This window comes from Gymnoscopelus braueri, assembly GCF_963280865.1.
Source record: "Gymnoscopelus braueri genome assembly, chromosome: 7".
NCBI lineage: Eukaryota > Metazoa > Chordata > Actinopteri > Myctophiformes > Myctophidae > Gymnoscopelus > Gymnoscopelus braueri.
This window is the reverse complement of record NC_137608.1, coordinates 12,392,621-12,418,299: the sequence shown is the minus strand read 5'-3', so window position 1 is coordinate 12,418,299 and position 25,679 is coordinate 12,392,621. Positions and strand designations below refer to the sequence as shown.

The 25,679-nt window shown below is 43.0% G+C and overlaps 1 protein-coding gene across 1 annotated transcript in view; it reads left to right on the top strand.

The window, feature by feature from the left end:
- The window catches only part of slf1 (SMC5-SMC6 complex localization factor 1), a 67,809-nt gene that overhangs the window by 26,230 nt on the left and 15,900 nt on the right, over positions 1-25,679 (top strand). The window contains exons 15-17 of the mRNA XM_080434467.1: positions 563-654; positions 8,952-9,044; positions 11,600-11,782. Coding sequence (XP_080290593.1) covers positions 563-654; positions 8,952-9,044; positions 11,600-11,782 — 368 coding nt within the window. The remainder of the gene's footprint in view (positions 1-562; positions 655-8,951; positions 9,045-11,599; positions 11,783-25,679) is intronic.

Genomic DNA, 25,679 nt, shown 5'->3' with positions numbered 1-25,679 from the left:
TTTATGTATTTGGCCGTGGACTTGTAGATCTGCGACAGAGATCCGTTCCTGGACTGAATGGGTTAAGTGGGAGGAGAAAAAGTGCTTTGGAGGGGAAATTGGCAGATTGGGGAATGTCTTAGAAGTGTGCGTGTGTGTGTGTGAGTGAGGCCAACGCTGCAGGAGTTTGACGGGATGTTGTCAGACTGCATATAGGATGATAACCACGCCGTGGGATGCTTAGCACGCTCGCTAAACCGTCTGTTCAGCGCCGCACCATAGGGCCTTCTCAACGCTCACTGACCACATGGAATAAAGTTCTCAGTCGCCCACGACTGATGTCAGTTCATTTTGGAAGCACGTTTACGCAATCGGAAATAGCCGCTCACAACGCGCCTTGCCGGCGTGACATGCGGCTATATTAGTTGGTTACCACAATACAGCTGGTTATCTTTTTTTTTAATAAAGACATTTTTTTGTCAATTCTAGTTGTGGTTACTTTGTTTTTAGTGAACTATAATAATCCTGGTCCTCTGTGTGTGTGTGTGTGTGTGTGTGTGTGTGTGTGTGTGGCTCTATCCAGATTGAGCAGTCCTGATGACACCAGCCCTGGGAAGGAGAACCGCCCTGAAAAGGAGAACCTCCCTAGAGGGTTGAACAGAGTCAACAGAGCAGGTTTGACACACACTTTATCATACTATTGAGGACATCCACCATTTTAGGACACCGTTTCTTTAAATGCTATTGTTACCACTTCTCGTTCTCAACGAGCCTGAAAATTAAGGCCTGGCCCTAACTAGGCCCGCCCAAACGGGGCCCGGCCCGAACAATTACCATAATGTTAAGCCCAACCCCCCCATACATTTTCACCCCGGCCCGAAAACGTCGGGTCGGGTTCAGGCATAATTTGAAAACCTGCCTCCCATCCGCTCCTATTCGCTCCCATTCTATCTCCTTGCAAAAAAAACTCCATATTTCCTTAACTTTTTACAGTGGGGAAAACGAGTCCCGTTCGATCCGAGATCACTCCGCCGTGGTGACTCATGTGAGATATTATTGTTATCGCATACAGTATATTGTTTACAATCGGGTGCTTGTCGTGGAGTCTGCAGCTGTAAACAGCGTACCGTTGCAAACGGTGAGATCTCTGGCACTCAACGTCACTTTTTTAATAAAACTCTGGCACCGATTGTGTTAACCATGAATCTTGTAGGAAAGGTAAAATTATCCTCACAATGTTTCATTTCTCAAATCCTACCATATACTTGTTGTGGAGACATTTGGCCCCTCACAAGTAGCCTGGTTCCAGACGAATCTGCCATTGCAAAAAAAAATGCCCTTGGCAGATTAGGTCTGGCCCCTCTTTATAGAGATTTTATTTCTCTCCCCCCGAAGTTGTGAGGGACCAATCAGAGCCCAGTATGCAAATGTGGGGCGGGTTTATCACCAGAGGCATTTTTTTTATTTGCCCCTCGGAAATGCAGGTTCCACAGAGATTCCAGACTAATATCTACGCAGTGATACTAGTCTGGCCATGCCAGGCTACCTCACAAGTGTAGTAGTACTACTAAGTGTACACTCGCTCGCCTTGTCTGTGGCTTGCACATTTTTCAGGGAGCTGACTTTTAATGGACTGATGCACAGCACTAGGTCATCACGTAGAGAGAGAGAGAGAGGGGACATGATCGCCCTGTCATCACTTTCAGTTTTAATGAAGAGCACATAATGTATGGAGGCACAGTGATTGATCTGCTATGCATATGGCCGGGCTGCATGGTTCCTTGAGCTGCATAACGTCTGTCGGCTGGAAACCTCGTTATGTCCCATAACTGTTCTTTTCAGGATTCAAAAGCATCAAAAGTAGCAGATCTACAAGCTCAAAACGCGCCGCCTCGCGCCGCGTTTTGAGCTTGTAGATCGGCTGCTTTTGATGCTTTTTGTGTGACGTGGTAGTAAGCAAGCGGGGGTCCTTCCTTACGCACCACAAACGACTGCAGCAGCAACTACCTGAGCCCCCCCCCCCCCCCCCCGTAAAGCAGTGGGTGGGTCTCAAACATTTTCATATCAAGGGCCCCCAAATTGGCCCGGACGGCTGGCGTAGCGGTCCGGGCACCTCGGCAGCGTGTCATGGCAGTGACAACCTTTGCTACTGTATTCTATCAATAAAAGCTGAAAAATACCCATATTCTTTTGATACATAGGGTATTTGGTCATGAACCCCCATCTGAAAATATTTCATGCTACAGGGAACCCACATAAGAGTCAACGTTTTTCGAAAATTGTTGGAAAAGTTTAATGGGGCATAAGTGATAAACCGTTCCTCTTTTTGCTGGGGACCCCCACCCCCCCTCAAGCACCCCTGGGGGGTCCCTGGACCACCACTTAAAGAACCACCACCGTAGAGCATTGAAATTCAACCCTGCATCCCCCCCCCCCACACACACACAAGTCTAATTCAACGCCTGTGTAAACAAAACGCACACGGTATAAATAAATAAGTTGGATGGACGCGGAAATAATGGGTTTCTCCATGCGGAACAATAACAATAATGCATGTGTGTATGTATCGTCTCTGTCGGGGTGGAAACCGCATATGTTCATAGCTGTTGCCGTTTTTTTTTATTTGAATCCTTCAAAGTAAAAATAGCGGATCGCTCCGTGTTTCGACCTTGTGGATCTGCTACTTTGTGATGCTTTTGTGTGACGCTATCAAATAGGGGCGTTATTTCTTTTTAAAACAATAAGTTAGAATATGGAGATAAGAGGTTTCTGCATCCGACAGCAACGATATACAGTAGGTGTGCGCTAGCAGTTAGTGTAGTGCGGTGTCAGATCCCCAGTTTAGGAATATTAAATACAGCAATTAGGGTTACAGTGCCACGGCGGCAACGCAGAGCGAGAGAGCACCAACCTGCCGCCTGCCGCAACAACTCCACGGCACAATCTTTGCCCCCGCAAATTAGGAAGGCATGACACTCTGTGTGAACTCGCCGAGGTGTCAGCGCTCATATCGCCTCCCTCCACCTGATCAGAAAGGCCCCGTTACCAACCCGAGCCAAGGGGGGGGGGGGGGGGGGGGGAGGAGAGGATGAGGCGGGAGACTCAAGGATGTTGGCATGTGTTGTTTTTTCCACGTACGTGAGTCCTATACCGATGCGGTCTGCATTAATTTTTGATGAACCATCGACACAGCATCCTCCCCTCCCTCGCCCTCTCCTCTCATCCCATCCCTCCTTTGTCTCTACCTTTCTCTATCGCTCTCTCTCACATACACACACACACACACACATACTCACACTTGGAGTATCTCTTCCTCGTACTTTTTCCTACTATGTATGTGAGCTTTACTTTCTTTATTTGCTGCTGCTGTTTCTGTCTTTGCTCTGTGGAGCATCTGTCTGAATTCAACGGGTTTCCTGGTGTCTTTGTCAGAGGAGAAGGAGAGGAAAAGGGGGCTGTGGGGGATTTGGGAGAAAAATAAACTTTTCTCTCTTTTTTGTGTTGTTGTTAAATCCCATGTTTGCCTGTTGGAGGTTCAGCAGAGTTCATCATGTGAGATTTCAATCAGGCGTGTCAAAATGGGTAGAAATGAAATGTCAGTTAACTTTCCACTTTCCACTGAGATGGATGGATATGTATGTATGAGAGAGTTTATGATTAGTTATCTAAAGTTTATGATTAGTTAAAGGTCATTCCATCTAGACCAGGCTTACTAGGTTAAAGGGATAGTTCACCCAATTTTATTTTATTTCTCTATCGATTAGTCACTCCATGGAGACTTGATTTCATGGATATATTTTTTGTTTTTGTCGCATTCCTAAGCCAATGATTTGATGACCAGCACCGGTAGGCAGCGGCTCCGGTAGGAGACACAAAGGAGAGTCTTTGGGTCTCCTACCCGAACCGCTGCGGTCATCAAATTATTGGCTTGGGAATGTGACAAAAACAAAAAAAATCAAGTCTCCATGAGGTGACTAATCGTTAGAAAAAGGCTTTTTGGGGGTGAACTATCACTTTACTATCATAAATAATGACCGATATTTATAACATTACTGTCAGGTGAAAAGCGTCAAGTGTCAAGACGGGCATTTTTAGTGGTGGGCATGCAGATGTTCAGGCTGATGAGGCCTAAATATGGACAGGACATGCCCGATGTCACCTCCAATCGTCATGTCACGCGCATATATGGACATAACCGTCCGTGGGCGTGTGGGGATTGATTGATTGCCCAAATATTTACTTGGGGAGGAGAGAGGGACCGGAGCTTGATCAGCACAAGAGAGAGGGGCCAGCACGTCTTCTATGCATGACGTGCACCGAAAATAGCATATGTACAAGCACGTTGTGCTGCGACGTGTCGTGAGCTTGTAGATCGGTTATTTTCGGTTATTAGTTATTTCGAGATTAAAGTGGTCAAGCTAGAAATACAAGTTTAGATGGTGTTATCTGTACTGTATGTTGCAAGTAGTGGTATTGCTGGCTCATAAAACGCATGTAGACAGAAGGCTGGGTCTCTGCACTACTACCAATGGGCCATAATACCATTGCCATAAGGAATTGAGTAGGATAAGCTTATGCTATTTTAATTGCTCGGTATACCTTTTTTTTTTGTTATCTTTGTTCTGCAGAACTCCCCTTTTCTAGTTAACGTGCAATAAAAAGGAATACCAAATGTGTGTGTGCATGTTGGTTAGGGCAGGGGTCTTCAACGTTTTTCAGGCCACTGAAATGTAATGTATTACAATACATTGCAATACATGCAATGTATTGCAATGTAATGTAAAAAATAAAATAATTAAGTCCCTATAACACAAAGATTTGGCGGACCCCCTTGCAGTATCTCTGATGACCCCCTAGGGTTGTAGGGGATAGGAGTAAGGTGCTGCAAACCCCTGTACCGCCACAACATGGAGCATCCAAAGGAATTTAGTCAGTCTGACAGATGGTTTATATTCTTAAGTCAGCTATATGCACAGTCAGTCTGTGTTGTGAGCCCCCGTGTGATACTAATCCAGATTTGAGGGAATCGGTAATGCTGCCTGCCGCTGTTCATAAAGCCAGCGGAGCCACACGCTCCCTCCGTTCAGATCCATTTCTAAAAGGCATTCACAAAATAATATACCCAACTCTTGGCACATTGTAGCTTTCTAACACGTTCCTAACAAATGGCATTGTTAAAAAAAAAGCTCCCAGCAGATTTGTTTTGGGTGTGTGGGGCTGGGGGGCTGAACTGGGACTTGTAGCAGCAGGGCAGACAGAGGAATACATAAAGAGCAACGCATACATTTAACTTTTCTATTAAAGTGAGCGAAACGTGGGGATTGTTAGAGGATTTAATAGAAAAGGACAGGCGGATTTATCCGTTCCGTGGCTTGTAAATGCTGAGCATGCAATTACCCCTATAATAGAGGCGTTGTGTCCAAATTGGTGCCATTAAAGTGATTTAACAGTGTGGCGGATTGGTCCTGGCATTTGCAGGGATGTGTACACATGGGGTGTATTGGAATGGGTGTTTAATCACGGCTTTTTAACCCATTAAGACCGGGAACTGTGGTAACCACTTAAACCATTATTTTATACTTTGGCTATTCAAAAATGGCAGATATGCAAGCTCGTAGCGCGGCACCGAGTGCCGCGCTATGAGCTTGTAGATCTGCTATTTTTTTTAAATTGTGAACATTTGTGCAAATCTTTGAATATATCTATATCTATATCTATATCTATATCTATATCTCTATATCTATCAAATCTTTGCTTCTGGGTGTCCCTGGAACAACATATTTTGAGATGGGGGTCGGCGGCCAAATGCATATAATTTTGGAGGTCCTTGACATGAAAAAGTTTGAGAACCACTGAGCAACATACGTACGTTTTTCAGAAAACTGTTAGGATTTACAAGACATTTTGTAGAATCGGAACCTCAGGCCTTAATGGGTTAAAACCCAGTAATGGCAGAACGGGCCATGTTAGAATGCTGACCTGACACCCGCTACAGAGACTCATTAGACGCCACAATCTGGACGTCCACTCTCTGGTTTTTGGGGGCAGCAGAGCTGTTTTGTTAGATTGTAAAAGTTCAGGTCAATTGTTCCAATTGATTAAATTGGAAGAAATGTATATTAAGTCTTGTTATTGTTGTTGCGCCCACACCCTTTTTTTCCCCCCTTCTTCTTCTGCCCCCCCCCCATCCTACCTCTGTGACTTTGATTGATTGAATAAGTAATTAGTCAGTACGTGGTACAGTAAGACATTAAAGCTATAAAGGATAAAACAAAACAGTCCTGGGGACTAGTGCACTATACTGTATTATACAATATACACTATATGTGTGTGTGATGGGGACATTTTTCCTCCCCTAGTGGTCTATTTTTTTCAGGCCAATTTTGAAAGAAACCAGTGTTAAACATATTTTAATGGATGGCGTCATGGACATTCCACATTTTGGTGGCAGAGCAGTAGAATGAGAACTTTACCATTTTTGGCGAAATCAATGGATGGGATTTTGTTCAAACTGAAGTGCTGTGCTACAACAGGATGCACGTTGCTGATCGGAAATCATGAGATCAGGCTAGAGTTGATATCATTGATTTGATTGATTGGTAGTTAATCAATCAAAATCTTTTCGTTTTGCAATTGCATGCTTTATTAATGCTGCCTGTAACTACAAATTGTTAGTGTTCGCCGACGACTCCTGGTCTCGGGCGAGGACAAAATGCAGGTTGAGGAAACACTCAGTTCCGAACTCACCAAAATCCGTACTTGGCTTACCGATAACAAACTGTCACTACACCTTAGTAAAACGGAATCCATTCTTTTTGGGTCCAAATGTTCCCTCAGTAAGTTAAATGCAAATGATTTCAAGGTCAGAGTTGATGACATGGTAATCTCTAGCAAAGAAGAGGTTACCTATTTGGGCTGTATTCTTGACAACAAACTTACAGGTGAAAGCATGGCAACAAAGTTGATCAAAAAAGTAAATCAGTAAATTCATCACAGGCCTGTTGTGAACTCTACATAATAGTAGAATGAATTCATCCCCATGTTTGTGCCGAATCCGGGGGGTGGGGGGGGGGGAATGAGATCAGTGGAGCTCCCTCTGGTGTTGTGCCTGTGGGTGTTTATCACTTTTTTAAGTAGTTGTTACATGGGCACTGGTCCCTTGAGCATCTTGAAAACCAGGAACATTCTAAGTTGCTGTACTCTGTCCTCTACCCTGAGCCGTCCCACCCTAACATAAGGAGCAGAAGGGGTGCTCTCTCAACGTCCTGTCCTGTCCCCTCAACCCCTCTGTCAGTAGGTGTGGCTAGGTGGCATTTAATGCCTCTCCCACATCCTCAAAGACGACCTCGCCATTGAAAGGGAAGCTCTTGAACATGAATAGGATCCAACATTTTTTTTTTTCAATCTTTACCCTTTCTTACACTTTGAAATGCAGCAAACCCTTTCACTGTTCGCCTTGAGAGAGTTACCCCACCCCCCCCCCCCCTCCCTGCCCCCCCCCCCCACACACACACCTCTCCTTGTGGCCCCTGGTCTGTCTGTGCTCTGTGTGTTAACCCATTAAGACCGGGAACGCATCTGTCATTTTAAGATTTTTTTGGCTATTCAAAAATAGCAAATATTGTTGATCTGTTATTTATTTTAATTCGTGAAACTGCGTGCAAATCTTTGAATATGTATTTGAATAAGATTTTTAACTAAAATCTTTGCTTCTGGGGATTCTACAAATGTTTTCTAAATGCAGTTCTTTCTAAAAAAATCTTTTTTTAATTATATATTTTTTTACTTTTGTATATCAGTGGTTCTCAAACATTTTTCACGTCAAGGACACCCAAAATGATATGTATTTGTCCGGACCGCCCATCTCAAAATATTTTGTTCCAGGGACCCCCAGAAGCAAATATTTGAGTTGAAATGTATATATATATTCAAAGATTTGCACGATTTTTCTAAAATAGCAGATACAAGCTCATAGCGCGGCACCAAGTGCCGCTCTATGAGCTTGTAGATCTGCTATTTTTGAATAGCCAAAGAAATCTAAAAAATGACACACAGATGCGTTCCCGGTCTTAATGGGTTAAGAGTGCGAGGCGAAGCCCCCCTGTACCGGCTTTGGCGTCCCAGGGAGAAGCTAGTAAAGCGTTTATTGAGGGGGCTTTGCAGTCCTGTATTATACTGGCAAAGCACAGATCCACTCATGCTTGGCCTTTAACTTCCCTCTGAAGTTCAGCCATACATGAAGAGAGAGAGGGGCTGTTGGTCCTCTTAATGTATTCCTGATTTTAATATTGTATCACAAAGAGCCAGCCTAGAGAGGCGTGAAGTGAGGGAAGAAAAAAATGAGCGATGTAAAATGGAATCCTTTTTTCTTTTTGGAGCATCTTTTTTTATCCACCCTGTTTAATGGCTGGGCGTTGGTTGTTTGCTGATTAGGCGACACTATAGGCGATGATGCCCAGCGGAGCTTTTGAACCCGGGCGCTGCCTGTGTGTGTGTGTGTGTGTGTGTGTGTGAAGAATCCTGTTGGAGAGGCTTTATTGTGCCTGGGCTCTCTAGCATTTCCCCTCCATTCCTCAAGTAACAATATCTGGACAGGAAGGAAGGATTTTCTTTTCTTTTCTTTTTTTAATACACCCGCCTGCCACTCATTCATTCACCCACTCACTGTCTTGCCCTCATATTAACTTTGTCTGGCGCTCTGGCATTTTTAAATGGAAAAAAATTGCTTTCTCTCTCTTTCTGAAAAGAAAGAGTTGAGGAAGGCAACTTATCTTTTTTCTTTTTCGACTTCGCATCTTCATCGGATAGTCATTTTTGGTGTTTGTGCATTTATTTCAGTCTTTTTTTGGGGGCGTTTTGTCGTAAATGGGGACAATGGCATCATGACACGAGCCACACACCCTGATTTCTTATTTTTTCCTCTTCTCTCCTGCGTGTCCGTGTGTGCGTGTTGTGTGCGCGCCCTGGTGAAGGAGAGACAATCGCCCACAGAATGTGCAAGACCAACCGTGTGGAGAGGTTGCTGCAGATACTGTCACTTCCTAACACGGACGTCAACGCTACAGGTAAGACTTTTTTTTCTTTTTCTCGTTCGCACTCTTTGTCTGTCTCACCCCACCACCCTGTCTGTCTGTCTCTCTCTATGTCTCTCTCTCTCCGCTGTCTCCCTTCACTCCGGCTGCATCCATCTACTCCGTCGAGCAACGATTAACTTTACAGGCAAAAAAAAAAGACAACGCCAGGCATTGAAGTGTGTGTGTGTGTGTGTGTGTCTTGGTTGGGGTTAACCTTTAGCTAAAATGTAAAAGGGTGTGTCTTGTCTTGAAGGTGTGTGTGTGTGTGTGTGTGTGTGTGGGGCATCAGATTTATAGATCTACAGTCACTTTGCCGAGCGAGCGGATTCGCCGGAACGCCCTCTTGGTATTTCAGCGCGACTTTTCTCTTCCCATCTCGGGTCAAATATAATGACTTGAATGTCTGCCATTTATGCATATTGCGGTGCCATTTCAATAAAGGTTTTTCCATATTTTTGTCTTAATCGCCGTTTAATCCATTAAGACCGGGAACGCATCTGTGTTATTTTTTCATTTCTTTGGCTATTCAAAAAATCTGCAAGCTCATAGCGCAGCACCAAGTGCCATGCTACGAGCTATAGATCTGCTTTTTTGCTGCTGGGGATTCTACAAATGTCTTCTGATTTCTAACAGTTAAAATATATATATATATGTTGCTATAATATCAGTGGTTCTTAAACTTTTTTTCAGGTGGACCCTCCACATCTCAAAATATTTTTTTCCAGGGACCCCCACCAAAAGCAAAGATTTGAGTTACAAATGTTCGCTTTAAAAAATTATATATTCAAAGATTTGCAGAAATATTCACGATTTTGCAAAAGTGGCAGAGCTATGAACTTGTAGATCTGCTATTTTTCAATAGGATGCGTTCCCGGATTGAATGGGTTAATGGCAGCCTAAATGAAGCGGGGGCGTAGGAGGGGGGAGGTGTACAACGCTAGAGGTTAGCTGGCTGAAATGCAAATCGGGCAGAACTTTATGGACAGAAAATGTGAAATAACACCGACGTCTAAAACACTGTTCTGCCACTTAAAAAAATTAGGCCCGTGCTTTTTTTATGAAAATAAGTGAAGTGGGGGGGGCGGTGTTTTTGGCAAAAAGGTTGTGATAAAGTGGATCGTACATTATGTACCCGCTTTCTGCCTTCCACAATCATCTTCCACTTCAGAAATCGAAGCTGTGGAAATGAAAGGTTGAGGCTAAATGTATGTGACGTTTTGCTGATCAATAGTCACTTTGCTGACATCCTGCACGAGCTGCTTTATAATGCAACACCTGGAGAGAGTTTCATCACACTGTACTGTACCTAAATGTTGCATGCATGGATTAAAGTTCTCATTTCTTCAAAGAAGCGCAATTTGGAACAATCTACCCACTAACATAAGAGTGTTCCAATGCAAGGCGTTGTGAGCTTATAATCGGCAAAAATAAATTGCCTCATTCTTAGGTAATATTTGGCCATTGTTTAACCATTTTTTATAGTTTGTTAGTTACTTTTGATGTAGTAATGGTCTTATTAGTGTATTTCTTTTATTTTAGAGGTATTAAAAAGGTCTTTAAAGTAATAAAGTTGTCACTTTAGAAATGTGGAGATACCCTTTTTTACACTTGTACTCTATGTTGGTTTGTTTACTGTTGAGTGAGAAAACAATGTTGCACATTAAGCTTAACTAATCATCTGGGGACCCCCCCAAAAAAATTATAACTTGGGGACCGCCAGTTTAGAAACCATTAGTATAGAATATACAATGCAGTATATGTAGCTAAACAGTTGTTGTGCTGTCAGTTGCTGAAGTTTGCCCATCCAGGAAGTAGGTTGACATGACTAGCCAAAACCTGTTGCTGTGGAAACGGTAGTTTTCTCTCCGCTTGTCGCTTTGATGTGGACGGTCCTGTTTTATCATGTTGCAAAACCCTCGTTTTGGGAATTCTGTTGCAAGTTATAACTCTGCTCGTTTGCAAATCGTTTGTCTGAACTAGGCTTTATGCCACTGGCAACGGATCATATTGCTTTTTAGCCTTAGTTCTTTGTTCTAGCCATTAATCAATTGACTTTTAAAATGAGCATGTTAACACATTCAGTGCCAGGTATTAATTGATTAATTAATCTGCCACTGCCAGTGTTTTTACCTTATTTTGTGTCTTTTAGATGAGGCAGCTATCTTTTTTTTTTCAACATGTATGTAAACAAACGATGTCTCCATGGAAACACAAGCCTCTCTTCGTCCGTTCTGTTGCTATGGACAGTTGAATGTGGCTCGTTTTTCACCAAGAACGCAGTCTGAGAGAAGAAATCTGAGCTACATGTGTTTTTCTAAATTGCATAACATGGGACAGAACGGGTAAACTTTTTTTGGGATGGCGTCAAGTCCGGTTCTAGACTTCTTCTCTCAGGGTGCGTTTGGATATATAGCGCGGCACCGAGTGCCGTGCTGTGAGCTTGTAGATCTGCATTTCTTTTCTTTTTTTTGATTTAGAAGACATTTGTAGAATCGTTCTCAGGTCTTCATGGTTTTAATGACTGCATTGTTTGTTTGTTTTGTCAGATCATGCTGGCTGGACGCCACTGCACGAGGCGTGTAACCACGGCAGCACGGCGTGCGTGGAGGCCTTGCTCCGTCACCGGCCCCCTCCTCATCTGAACACTCAGGTGAACGGAGTCAGCCCCCTGCACGATGCCTTGCTCAACGGACACATGGACATTGCCAGAATGTTACTGGAGCACGCAGGTGGGTTCACAGAACACACGCACACGCACACATAGTGCGTGCGCAAGTGAAAGCCATAAATGTTAGCCCAGGTACCCTGGTTACCACCTTACCGCCTTTTTTAGGACACCGGAAGCAGGTTTGAGTCTATTATTTCCAATGGAAGAGTGAACGTGAACACAGCTTCTGAACCATTCTTTATTAATATTATTATGAGTATTCATTCCAATGGAAGAGTGAACGTGGCTTTTTCAAGAGAGACAAATCAGGAGAAAATCTATTTTTCTCTGTCCCAGCAACACACTCTCGCGGGATCTGGCACCAGTAAACGTAGGACGTTCGCGATATCTGAGGAGACCATTTGTAGGATTTGTGTACCATTTCGCCTCTAGTGGCTCCAATTTGGATGATCTATCTTCATAAATTAACCATCTTTGGCAGTAGTTCTCATTTAGTTTTAGTTGACTAAATATTATACGATTTTAGTCTACTAAATCTACTGTAATGCTTGATTTATTACTTGGCTGTGTAGCGAAAAATGTGCCAAGCTTGTAGATTGGATATTTCCGGAGCGTGACACCCATGACACAACAGTCAATGGAATTTTTCTATTGAAGGTGGGGGGGCTGAGAGTGTAGGCTTTCAACACATTAAAACCATCTTTGTGTTGGTGAGTAGCAAAAGTGTATTCTTAATTTTTTTTTACCAAAGTCGAGAGGCTGTGCTACCGGCCGTACGCGGGGCAATGCCCGAAAAGTCACATAGCGTTAAGGAGAAGTAATTCTAACGCTAATAGACCAGAGCTAGCGGGCTGGCGGGGGACGACGGCGCAGACAAGACAGCGTTGAACAAGTCTCCTCATCTCAAGGAAGGAAGCCACAGTTTCTTCTGCCTCTTCAGTTTGACTAATTATAGTTAATTTGATTCGACGTTCCTATTAACACATGTACATATTCTGTCCTCAAAAAATAAATTAGACTGGGATTGTTTGGGGCCCGCAGAGGAAAGTAGAAAGCCTTCTTTTTTTTTTCTTCTTGCACGCAGATGAGAGAGAGGAGCAAATTAAAAGAGGTCAGGAGAAGAAGAAGCAGTTTGTCAAATTAGAAGCGAGATAGAGATACTGTGTGTGTGTGTGTGTGTGTGTGCGCGCAGACGTCTAGTCTACTGTCTAGTCCAGGGCTCTGTGACGGGGACAGAAAGGACCGCAGTACTAGCTTAAATTGACGATTAAGTGTCACTTGGCATTGAACATTGGAACATATGAATACAAAAAACATGTTTGCCTCTTAGGCTCCGTAATCAGAAATTGCCAGATATGTCAAATAACTGAAATATACAAAGACATTATTGACATATTTAATCATTTTATACAGTACATGTAAACAATAGCAGAAATGGCTGATCTACAAGCTTACAACACGTCACTTAGTGATGCGTTGTAAGCTTGTAGATCAGCTATTTCTGCTTTTGTTTATATTTGAAATGTTCGACAATGTTTCAACATGGACACAATTCTGACGGTTATGCAAAAATAATTGCGATTATGGAATAATTGTGACAGGCCTAAGCAGTACCTCCAAGCTCATGCTTTCTAACTATTGATTATTCTATTGATTACTTTTTTGATTAATCAAAGGAAAGCACAGTTTTATTGTAAAACGAATCATGATTTTGTTTTAATCATTTAAATGTTTTATATTAACCAATCAATGTGAATAAAATGAATCTAACAGATCGCTTGTGGACTAAAACCACTTAAGCCTTATTTTATGCTTTACAAGCTCTACAAGCTCACGACTGTTGTGAGCGACTATCGATATATCGTCTCTGTCGGGTAGACCCCTCGTATGTCCAAAACAGACTTTTCAGGATTCAACGCGCCACGATTCGTGCTTGCAGATCGTGTGGCGCTGTAGTATGATCAAGTAGGGCGCTCATTTACGAAAAAAAAAACACAATTAGTTAGAATATGGAAATAAGAGGTTTTGCATTTTTCAGATAATCCACAACTTTTCAAGTAGTTCGCAACTTTTCACACATTTAACAACTTCCCAAAATGTCACCACATAAAATCACATAAAAAACCTGCATATTTCATAGCACAATCAAGGATTTTAGCCTGCAAAATCAGGGATTTTAGCCCGCATAATCAAGGATTTTAGCCCGCAGAATCAAGGATTTTAGCCCGCAAAATCAAGGATTTAACCCGCACAAACAGGGATTTTAACCCGCACAAACAGGGATTTTAACCCGCACAAACAAGGATTTTAACCCGCACAAACAAGGATTTTTGCCCGTGTTTTTCTGGAGGGTCTAAACAGACCGTTTCATCCATCGATGTTGTCGTCAGCAACACAGCAAGCAACTGTGTGTGTGTGCGTGTGCGCTGTGGGGCCTGTCCCCATTCGTACCACTTAGGTATGCAGCCAGCGTCGTGTCCAACAGTCTGAGAGAGACAGGCTGGCTTCAGCTGCCAGTGCCAGCGTCCTGGTAGGGGCACAGAGGAACTGACACGCTGGCACACCCTGGCACGCCAACTAACACTTTCTCACCCTTTTTATAAGTCCTCCCCCCCGCTCAGAAGCCTGTGTGTGTGTGTGTGTGTGTGTTGTATTACTATTACTTTTGAGGGCCCTAAATGTCCCCACAAGTACAGTATATATCGTCAAAGTTATTACGTAATCGCAATTATTTGAGATATCATAATTATGTTTTCATTGTTTCCATGTTGAAAAATGTTGAAAAATTGTGGGAATAGCAGATCTACAAGCTTGTGAGCTTGTGTGCCATTTCTACTATGAATGGCTTTTTTTTGTATATTCTTTGCATGTTGAGGTTATTTTCATATCTGCCCTGTGCAACTTCAAAACAGATTTTTTTTTTATTCATAACATGTTCCTAGTGTTCAACGACAAAAAACACTAAATCATTAATCTCACTTATTTGAGCGACAATTAGTGGTCAAGTAAAATGTCATAATCGTGACGTTCTAGTTGGACGGTTGGGTAACAGTGTGGGGGGGTGGTAGTGGGGGGCAGAATGAAGGCTCCGCCCCGTCCGTCCGTCCGTTGCCTCCGGCCTGGCAGGGAGCTGGTAGGAGGGAGAACATGCCATGGCTGAGGGCAAGGCTGACTCTACTCTACTCTCATACTGCCCAAGGCTCTGTGTGTGTGTGTGTGTGTGTGTGTGTGTGTGTGGGTGCCTTGTATTCATGCAAACCATCTATAAAGCCCAAGCTTCACATTCAAGATTATGTTTATTATATGGGTGTCGTTCTACGGTGTGTGTATGTGCACGCATGCACCAATCTTTTCCCAAATCGTCTGATTCCATAAATAAGTGTTTCCTTGCTGTGTGTGGAGTGTTTAATTTAGCAGGGTGTTCAGGGCAGCCTGTAACCCTGATTGGAATGGAAAATGACCCAGAGCCTTAAGCTGTGCAGTTCAGGCCCTGGCTCACACACACACCCGCACGCACAGAGGAGGCGTGTCAGTAGGCATGGAGAACAAAAGTAAAAAGGACCTTTAAGCTGTCACCACTCGCCCCTCTGGGCCTAATCTCTGGTGGCATTCTCTCAATACAGCCCACCATGTTGGTAGGCAGCGCTAGTCCACCACACACACACACACACACCGACAGTTTGTCTTGTTTAAGCACAAACAAGATGAGAATTCCAGTGTTGAAACTCTTGAGACATTTTGTCACCCTCTGAATACAAAAATGCAGATATTCGACGTGAGTCGCTTAAAAGAAAAACTAAAAAGTAAAAAAAAAAGCGACCAAATAAATACAAATAATTGTGCGGGTCCTTGGCACGAAAAAGTTTAAGAACCACCTTTTTTTTCTTTTTTACTTTTGCCCAGAGAACCAGGAGATAACATGATCCAAAGATGTACTGCTCCATTCACTTCCTGTTTAAAGTATTTGGGAAATATTCTGTATCTCGGCTCCTGTGTTGTACTACACAGTATGTATTTTTGGCGAGACATGCTATTTTCAACGAAGTATAACAAACGGGAGTTCACGATTTTTTTCCGCGGAAGCACAGAGAAACTCCGTGATTAGCAACCATCAGGGGATTGATCATACTGGAGATAAATATTCTGCGACTACTTGAAAATGTAAATAAATTGAAAAATCGCTGGCAGTGGGCAAACGCAGCCAGAAATGAGTCTGGCAGTGAATGAGTTAAGCTGAGTGTCCAGTGTCAGGGATGCATTAGAATCCAAACAGACACATTAAACTCACTATCCACTGTATTTTATGCAATATTGTTTTCAACTTCAAACCTTCTTTGCTTAGTAGTACATGTCGCATAGGAAAACGTTCACGACATTTAAAAACTCTGGCACACGCACAAACGTGCGTGAGGCGAGCACAAACAAACTGTTGTCTGTCTCACTATACCTTCCTGCCCGCCTCGTTGAACGTTACTTATTGGATCTAAAACTTTAGTGGGTAAAAACCCAACTTTCTATAGTGAAGTACACGGAGGCCAAAATGAGAGGAGCAAACACTAATTGAAAATCAATCGAGCGGTTTATTCCATTGAGATATTTCTCAGGTTTACACAGGAAATACAGACGTGTTATTCATCAGGTCAGATCTCAGTCCGATGTCCAGTTGGTGGGTACATGTGCAGGGGCGTCACAGGCGGGGTGTAAGTGGGACTGAGTCTGTTTTTACGTCTGGAGACTCCCGTCCAGGACAGGCTTCAGACGCGCCTTCTGCAGGAGGCTTGGCTCAGATCTGAAATCCTTTGATTCGGTGCTAGGGACCCGTTGCGACCGCATGCCCTTGCTGACGTCGACCCTGAATACGGTTCTAGTGTAGTCAAAAACATAATATTCATATCTTAATGTTTCACAAAGCAACGGTAATGTCATTGTGGACTTGAGGTCATTTGTTACAAGATGGACACTACATCAGATAGCAATCGGATAATAGATTGTGAGTGCTCCATGGGCTTGTGGTGTCATACAATCTAGCTCTGATATATGGGTAAAAGGCAAGCCTGACAAAAAATGGCAAAAGGAAGAAAACAAACAAATCTGTAAGGAGATTCGCATTGTTCCCCGTCAGAAAAGACAATTATGCAGCAAGCAGTTTGCCAAAGCCCTCCGTCTACAGCAGCGTTGAAGTTCGTTTGACATAAATGATCAGTGAATATTTGCGCAAAGATTTCAAGTAGTATAAGAGTAAGCTTTTGACTTCCCGGTTGGATGGCTTCGAAATAAGAGTGACACTGACTTGTACAAGCAATAGGGGGGTCTCGTCACTTTATGTGAATTACGTCACATGGTGTAATATGTGTTTTTAACAAATATTCTAATGAAGCACTGTGTAGGACTCAGTGAGCTGGTAAAGTGTGGCTGAGATAGCAGAATGTGTAACTATAATAATGTTCAGATTGTTTTCCTTTAAGCCCTACATAATTATACATTGGCTATTTGAAAATGGCAAGCTCACAACGCGTTGTGAGCTTATAGAGCTGCTATTTTCAAACGATTGTCATACATTTACAGTTACAGTAGTAGTTAGTAGTATGTTTGGAGCCTTTGCTTTCACCAGGGCCGTGTTTCAACTCTCAAGATCTCCCCCCACTCCTCACTGGGTCCTTTCTAACCAAATTCTCTCTGTCTGTCTGTTCAGTTCTCTGTTCATGTTCTTGGCGTGGCTGCCAGGATTGGGCCCTGTCTGTTGCTCTCTCCAAGAATCTCTCCTCACTCCTCTTAAGAGGAGTGTGAGACCTCTCTTCAGCTACATTGTGTCAATGTGTGTGTGTGTGTGTGTGTGTGTGTGTGTGTGTGTGTGTTCGTTCAAGGTTGTACAATATTGTGTACAGGTACATAAGAGTAAAACTTATTTTGGTTTGGCTTCCTTCAGACAATGCAGCAGCATAGATAATAACAGAATAATGATAGAAATCGTAAATAAAAATAAAGAAAATAGTGCAAAAAAGAGAATAAAATGGAGCATCATCAAATGTACATGTGCATAAAAACTTGGTATATTGTATATACACCAACAGCATTTTTCCCCCCAGTAGCTGACACCTAACTTTGTGTAAACAACTTCACAGTATATTCTATATACAGCAGATTATGTAGTAGGTGCAGTTCAAGCATAATGGTGCAAGAAAAGGACGGATCACATTGTGCCGCATCACTTCGTGACAACATAGATCGGCTATTTCCACTATTAATGTAATTAAGTAATTCAATATGTCTTATTTGTCATATCTGCCCTGTGCAATTTTTCTTTACGAACCCTAAAAGCCGAACAGAAATGTTCCAATAATCAACAACAAACGCATTTTAATCGTAGATCGCATTATATTTGAGTGTCAATTAATCGTCAAGTAAAATGCAGTGGTGTAAAATAACTAAGTGCATGTACTCAAGTACTGTACTTCAGTACAATTTTGGGGATTTTTTACATTACTGGAGTATTTAAAAAAACGTAAGTTACTAGTTACTTTGCAGATATAAATTATTATATCATAAACCATACATTAACCACTTAAGCCCTATTTTACACTTAGGCTATTTGAAAACAGCCGATCTACAGGCTCACAACGCGTTGCGAGCTTGTAGATCGGCTATTTTCAAACATTTTAGTACTTTTACTTTTGGTACTTTTAAGTATATTTTGATGCCAATACTTTTGTACTTTTACTCAAGAAACATTTTGAACACGGGCCTTTTACTTGTAAGAGTATTTTTATAATGTGGTATTGCTACTTTTACTTAAGTAAAATATCTGAGTACTTCTTCCACCACTGGTAAAATGTCATAATGGTGACAGCCCACCCACGGATGCCAGTCTGTCAGTCAGCCATGTTAACCCTTTAAGACCGCGAACGAATCTGTGTCATTTTAAGATTTCTTCGGCTATTCAAAAATAGCAGATCTCCAAGCTCAAGCTTATGAGCTTGGAGATCTGCAATTTTTTTTATCGTGAAAATGTTTCCAAATCTTCAAATATATATATTTTTAAAGGGAACATTTGTAAAATATTTATTCCAGGTGTAGCCCATATAATATGAACACTATTAACACAGTGAATAAACTCTCCACCAGGGGGAGCTTCATATACAATGAACACTAATAAAACAGTGAATGAACTCTCCACCAGGGGGGACTCCTTAGCACACGTATAGGATTGTTTCCCTGCATTGTGCAGAAGAAGAGCAAAAAGGAAGCAAAGACAGAGAGAGTGTATGAGACACATGTTGGAAAGCTAAAGATTGAAAAGATTGATTCTGAGAGAAATCTAAGATATTAAACATACAGAGATTGAGTAAATAAGTCTCTTAAGTTGCTATCATCTACCAGATGACCTGGGAGGATCGTTTTATTTTACTTTTTTATCTGGTGAGTGTAACAGTCTGTTGCCTTGCATAACAAGGGTGATAAGCTAACTCTATTAGCATACAGCTGCAGTACATAAGGGAAAGAGGGTTTATAGGCCTGACTTGTGTGTGTGGTTTTGTGAGTAACTGTTGAAAACTAAAAACCAACCAGAGATGTTCTATGTGGTGTTTATGTTAGATCAGCTAAGCTGATCTCAGAACTGTCATGTATGAATAAGGATACAAAACAAATTGTAATGTTAAAGTGACAGCAAAATGTACCATTGTTGTCAACATTGTTCCATGTGGCAGCTGTAATTTAGATGTTCAATGTTTCAATGCATTTTATTTTGGGGAATGTTTGATATATAACAAATGTGAATGTGGAAATTAATTTAGTTCATGCCTGTGGTATGCAGGTTGGTTTTTTGTATTCCTTGATTCTAAGTGAAGAAGAGCCTATACAAGCCAAAAGAGAGGACAAGGACAAGGTTAAAGGACAACATCAAGAAAAGACCCAGGATTCTACATTCATCATCCAGGTTGCCACTTCAATAGTCCAACCTTTCAGCTTCATCAACAGACTGCTCCTCAAGTGGATTTCAGATAAGAGAGAAAACAAATAAAAGAGGCCTCTAACTGATACAGAAAACACAAACTACCCGGGTAGACATTTATAGTGAACTTTTTGAGAGCTCTATATTAGGATTTCATTTTATTTTGGGCCCATGTTCTGTGCACACATTTTTGTTAATAAATTGTTAACCATTATTCTACAGGAAGTTGTCACTGTGGTTTACTTTAATTCCTCCTTCTCATTACTAATATTAGTTTTTTCAGCTTTTGGTCAATTATACATTTACAGTGGTTACATCTTTTTGGCGAACCAGCCAGGACTGGAGGAATTTAAGTAAAACCCATTGTTATTATTGCAAATTGAGTGTTGATTCTGACTAAATATTGTTGATTTTCTATAAAAAGTGCAAATATCTAACATAATGGATATTGAACAAAAGTATGGGATAAATGCTAATAGGTCAATATCTGTCAGTGGCATTACTGACTTTGACACTGATGAAGATGTCATTGGTGCATTTGAACAATATGGACAGGTAGCCAAAGTGGTAAGATTGAAACCAGCTAGAGCTATCGTTGAGTTTGATTCTGAAGAAGCTATTACGCTCCTGGAGCCACAATTACCCACTGATATTGCCTCTGCCAAAAGCCCTAATGCATGGTGGTGCCTAAATAGCATGAAGACAATGGTACAGACCACCATGCAGACCCTAACTAAAGTTAGAACAGATTCAGTTCAGCAAGCCAGTGCAGATTCCAGTGACAGCAGCAACTCTGATCAAGAAGAGATGGACTCTGATGAAGGCACACCCCTAATACGCAAGTCTCAGAAGAGGACAGCTCAACCTGTACCCATCTCAGCCTTGCCGACATCCAGATCACAGGAAAGAGCAACGAAACCTAAAACTCAAAATAAACCAGTCAAGCGTTACACAGAATTACACCCTGACATACTGAACCCACCAGATGTACAACGTATAGTAGTTGAGCATGTGATCAAGACTGAAGCTCCTCATACTTCAAGTCAAAATCCAAAACGACTGCGTATCTTCTCAGGTAGGGTTCCAAAACCACCTGGTGAAGTTGACTTCGAGACATGGTACCTGCATGTTGAACTTATGATTCAGGATCGCCTTCCCATTGATGTGCAACGGAGGATGATTTTGGAGAGTTTATCTTCTCCGGCTTCAGACATCATGAGACAACTTGGTTCTCATTCTTCCCCAGATGATTATGTCAGAGTGCTTCAATCAGCATATGGACTTGTTGAGGATGGAGAAGAGATCTTTACTAGGTTCCTCAGCACCCACCAAGATGCTGGTGAAAAGGCCTCTGGATATCTCCAGAGATTGCAAGTACTCCTCGGCACTGCAATCAAGAGAAATGGTGTGAGCAGTATGGATGCCAACAGGCAACTGATGAGGCAGTTCACTCGTGGCTGTTGGGACCAATCCCTACTCCTGACTCTACGACAAGAGCTCAAATCAAATGCCCCTGACTTCTCAGAGCTCCTGCTCCTCTTGCGTACTGAAGAGGACAGGAGGGCCACAAAGATTGACAGGATGCAGCGCCATCTTGGCAGCTCCAGAGGAAAACCTTCAATCCAAATGCAGTATGTGACAGAAATCCCTCCTTACACAGACCCAAATGCATTAGTTTTACAGACCTATATTGCAGAGACTGAAGGTCTAAGGAAGCAAGTGGCTGAATTACAAGTGCAGCTTACAGAAAAAAGAGCCCAGAGGAGGAACAAACAAGAACCCATAGCCGATGAGGCCCCAGCTCTGGCTGATGTCCAAGTTCACCAGGAGACACCGAGACCACAACCAAGACCTTGGTTCTGCTTTAAGTGCGGTGACAATGGCCACATCGCAAGGCAGTGTGAGAATCCTCCCAACCGAGAGCTGGTGAACCAGAAAAATAGAGAGCTCAAAGTGAAGCAGGATGAGTGGAAAGACAGATATGGCCAACAGTTAAACTGGACAGGGTTTCGGTAGAGGGACATACTGAGACCCAGAACTTTAGTACAAGTCCCCCATCAGAAGAAAATACCACAACTAAATGGAAAACCAAGCGAACTGAGAATCAAAGTCACTCTGTATCTCAGCCATCTGATGAGGCTCTTCTCAGTGCCTTGGTTGGCCAAAAGCACACTGCCATAGTCGCTGTTGATGGAATTCAATGCACTAGTCTCCTCGATTCAGGCTCCCAAGTGACAACTGTGTCCAAGTCCTTTCATGACAATTTCCTGTCTTCACGACCCATCCAATCTTTACATGACCTCCTGGAAGTTGAGGGTGCCGGAGGCCAAGCGGTGCCCTATCTGGGTTACATAGAACTCAGCATTTTCTTTCCAAAAGAAATAGCAGGAAAAGCAGAAGAAATCTGTACTTTAGCCCTCATTGTACCTGATTGTAGAACTAATAGGGAGGTTCCTGTGCTGATTGGGACAAATGTGATGGACATTCTATATAAATCCTGTGTGAACCAAGAAGAGGGATGCACAAATAGCAGAAAAGGGCACTGTGCTTATGCTCCTCTTTTGAAAAGACTGTACAGCAGATATAGAGTTGAGCAAGAGAATGGAAAGGTCGGAAAAGTGAAGCTGATGAACAAGAAGTGTGTTACTATTCCAGCAGGTCAGAAGATGGCTGTGACCGGATATGCCAGGAATGTTCACACCAGCCCGGGCGCACACCTGCTGGTTGAGCCTTCAGCTCAGTCAAGATTGCCTGGGGGCCTGCTATTATGCAGTTATATCATGACAGCCCCAGCTCAGACATCCTTCAAAGTGCCCATTCTAATCAAAAATGAGAGTGGCCATGACGTCACAATGCCTACCAGTCGAAACATGGCTGAGTTGTACATGCCAATGACAGTCTCTCCCTTGCCATCAGCCAATGGTCAAAGTGATAAGGCCTGTGCCATGACTCACCCTGATACAACCACAGCTGTGTGCAATAACATAAGCTTACCTGACTCAACAGCTGTTCTGCAGTTTGATTTTAGTGATTCTCCTTTATCTGAGGACTGGAAGAAGAGAATCACAGCTAAGTTGAACTCAATGTCAGAAGTCTTTGCTACCCATGATCTAGACTATGGATGCACCAAGGCAGCGAAGCATCGCATCAAATTATCAGACCCAACTCCTTTCAAACAAAGACCAAGACCCATCCACCCCTCTGATTACGAGGCAGTGCGCCTTCACTTGAAAGAGCTCTATGATGCTAATATCATTCAGGAATCCGACAGTCCTTTTGCTTCCCCGATTGTGGTGGTAAAGAAGAAGAATGGTGCTATAAGGCTATGCATAGATTATCGCAAGCTGAATAACCAGACAATCAAAGACGCATATGCCCTGCCAAACATCGAAGAAGCTTTCTCAGCTTTAGCAGGGTCAAAATGGTTCTCAGTCATGGATTTGAAATCCGGTTATTATCAAGTGGAGGTCGAAGAAGAGGACAAGCACAAAACTGCATTTGTTACACCCATGGGCTTTTGGGAATTTAATCGAATGCCCCAGGGCGTCACCAACGCGCCTAGCACATTTCAACGTATAATGGAAAAATGCATGGGAAGCATGAATCTCAGTGAAGTCCTAGTCTTCATAGATGACCTCATAGTGTTCTCCAACACACTTGAAGAGCATGAGGACCGTCTGATGCGTGTGCTCGGCAGGTTGAAGGAATTCGGACTCAAGTTATCTCCCGAAAAGTGCCATTTTTTCAAGAAGTCTGTCAAATACCTAGGGCATGTCGTGTCAGAGCACGGAGTTGAGACGGACCCCAGGAAAATTGCTGCCCTGACTACATGGCCGAGACCCCAGAATATTCAACAGCTAAAATCATTCCTCGGATTTTCAGGATATTATAGAAGATACATACGAGACTACTCCAAACTAGCAAGACCTCTAAATGACTTAACAGCAGGTTATGTCCCATCCAGAAAGTCAGACTCACGACATGGAGATACAAAGAAACTCCCAAGTGTTGATCTGAAGAGACCGTTTGCTGAGAAATGGACATCTAAATGTGATGATGCTTTCAACATGCTCATCCAGAAGCTCACTACTGCCCCTGTCCTTGGGTTTGCCAATGCAAGGTTACCCTACATCGTGCACACGGATGCAAGCCTACATGGACTTGGTGCAGCCCTTTATCAAGAGCAGGACGGCCAATTACGAGTAATTGCCTATGCCAGTAGAGGACTGTCTAATTGTGAAAAGCGTTACCCCACCCACAAACTTGAATATCTTGCCCTTAAATGGGCAGTGACAGACAAATTCTTTGACTACCTCTATGGCACAAGGTTTACTGTCGTAACTGATAATAATCCTTTAACATATGTACTGACGTCAGCGAAACTGGACGCTGCTGGACATCGTTGGCTGGCCGCCCTCTCGACCTTTGATTTCGACATCCAGTACAGAGCGGGGAAGAAAAATCAAGATGCAGATGGCCTATCAAGGCGTCCGCACCCCCAGAGTGAAACAGATGATACGTCTAAAGATGAGGACATTCGTATTGAGCAGTTCATAGCTCGAGTTATCCAGGAAAGAAATAATCCAGAATTCCCTCCAGAAGCTGTGAAAGCTGTCTGTCAGAGACACCTTATCTATCAGGCTCCAGGCACAGGGCCAAATGACGCTCTAGCACCAGCCCATGTTGAATGTCTAGCCATGGATGCAAGTGCTATTCCAGCTGAGTTTAGCCATGCTGATCTCCTTCCTGGATCATGTACCCTGCCACGCATGTCTCAACAGGACTGGGCTCTAGAACAGCACAATGATTCTGCCATCAGTAGGGTCATGTCCATACTGAAGACTGGGAAACGGTTGTCCTACAGAGTGAGGCAACGAGAAGAAAGGGAGGTTCAACAAATGTTACGAGTCCAGGACCAGCTGGTCTTGAGAGATGAAGTCCTCTACCGAAAACGGACTGTTAAAGGAGAGCCCTCCTATCAACTAGTCCTTCCACAAAACTACAGACAAGCAGCTCTTGAAGGTCTTCATGATGATATTGGACACATGGGGATTGACCGAACTATGGACTTAGTTCGAACAAGGTTTTATTGGCCACACATGGCTGATGATGTTGATCTCAAAGTCCGAACCTGTGAGAGATGCCTCCGGCAAAAGGCTAGAGCTGAACGATGTGCTCCACTTGTAAACATCGAGACAAGCAGACCCCTAGAATTAGTCTGTATAGATTACTTGTCCTTAGAACCGGATGGAAGAGGGACGAAGAACATCTTGGTCATCACTGACCATTTCACAAAATATGCAGTAGCAGTCCCTACAGCCGACCAGAAGGCAAGGACTGTTGCAAAGGCATTATGGAACAACTTCTTCATCCATTACGGGTTCCCTGAAAGGTTACACAGTGACCAAGGTCGTGATTTTGAATCCACACTGATAAAGGACCTGTGTCGTTTACTTGGAATAAAGAAAACGCGTACAACGCCGTACCATCCACGCGGGAATCCCGTGGAACGGTTTAACAGAACACTTCTTGGAATGTTGGGAACACTCCAGGAAGAAGAAAAGGGGAGATGGAGGGACTTTGTGCAGCCATTGGTACACTCATACAACTGCACCAAGAATGACACTACTGGGTTCTCCCCGTACCAACTCATGTTTGGCAGACAACCGAACTTACCCATTGATCTTGCCTTTGGGCTTAACCCTCACGGACAAAGTAATGTATCTCACTCAGAGTATGTCAGGAATTTGAAGGAAAGGCTTCAGGAGAGTTATAAGATCGCTGTTGAACACAGCACCAAGCACGCCCTCCAGAACAAACTGCGATTTGATAAAAAGGTCAGAGAATCTGTCCTGGAAACCGGAGATCGGGTTCTTGTGAGAAATGTTGGAATCCGTGGGAAACATAAGATAGCCGATAAATGGAGCCACACAATCCATAAAATAGTGAAACGGATAGAAGACTCACCTGTTTATGTTGTGGTTCCAGAAAATAGTGATGGCCCTGA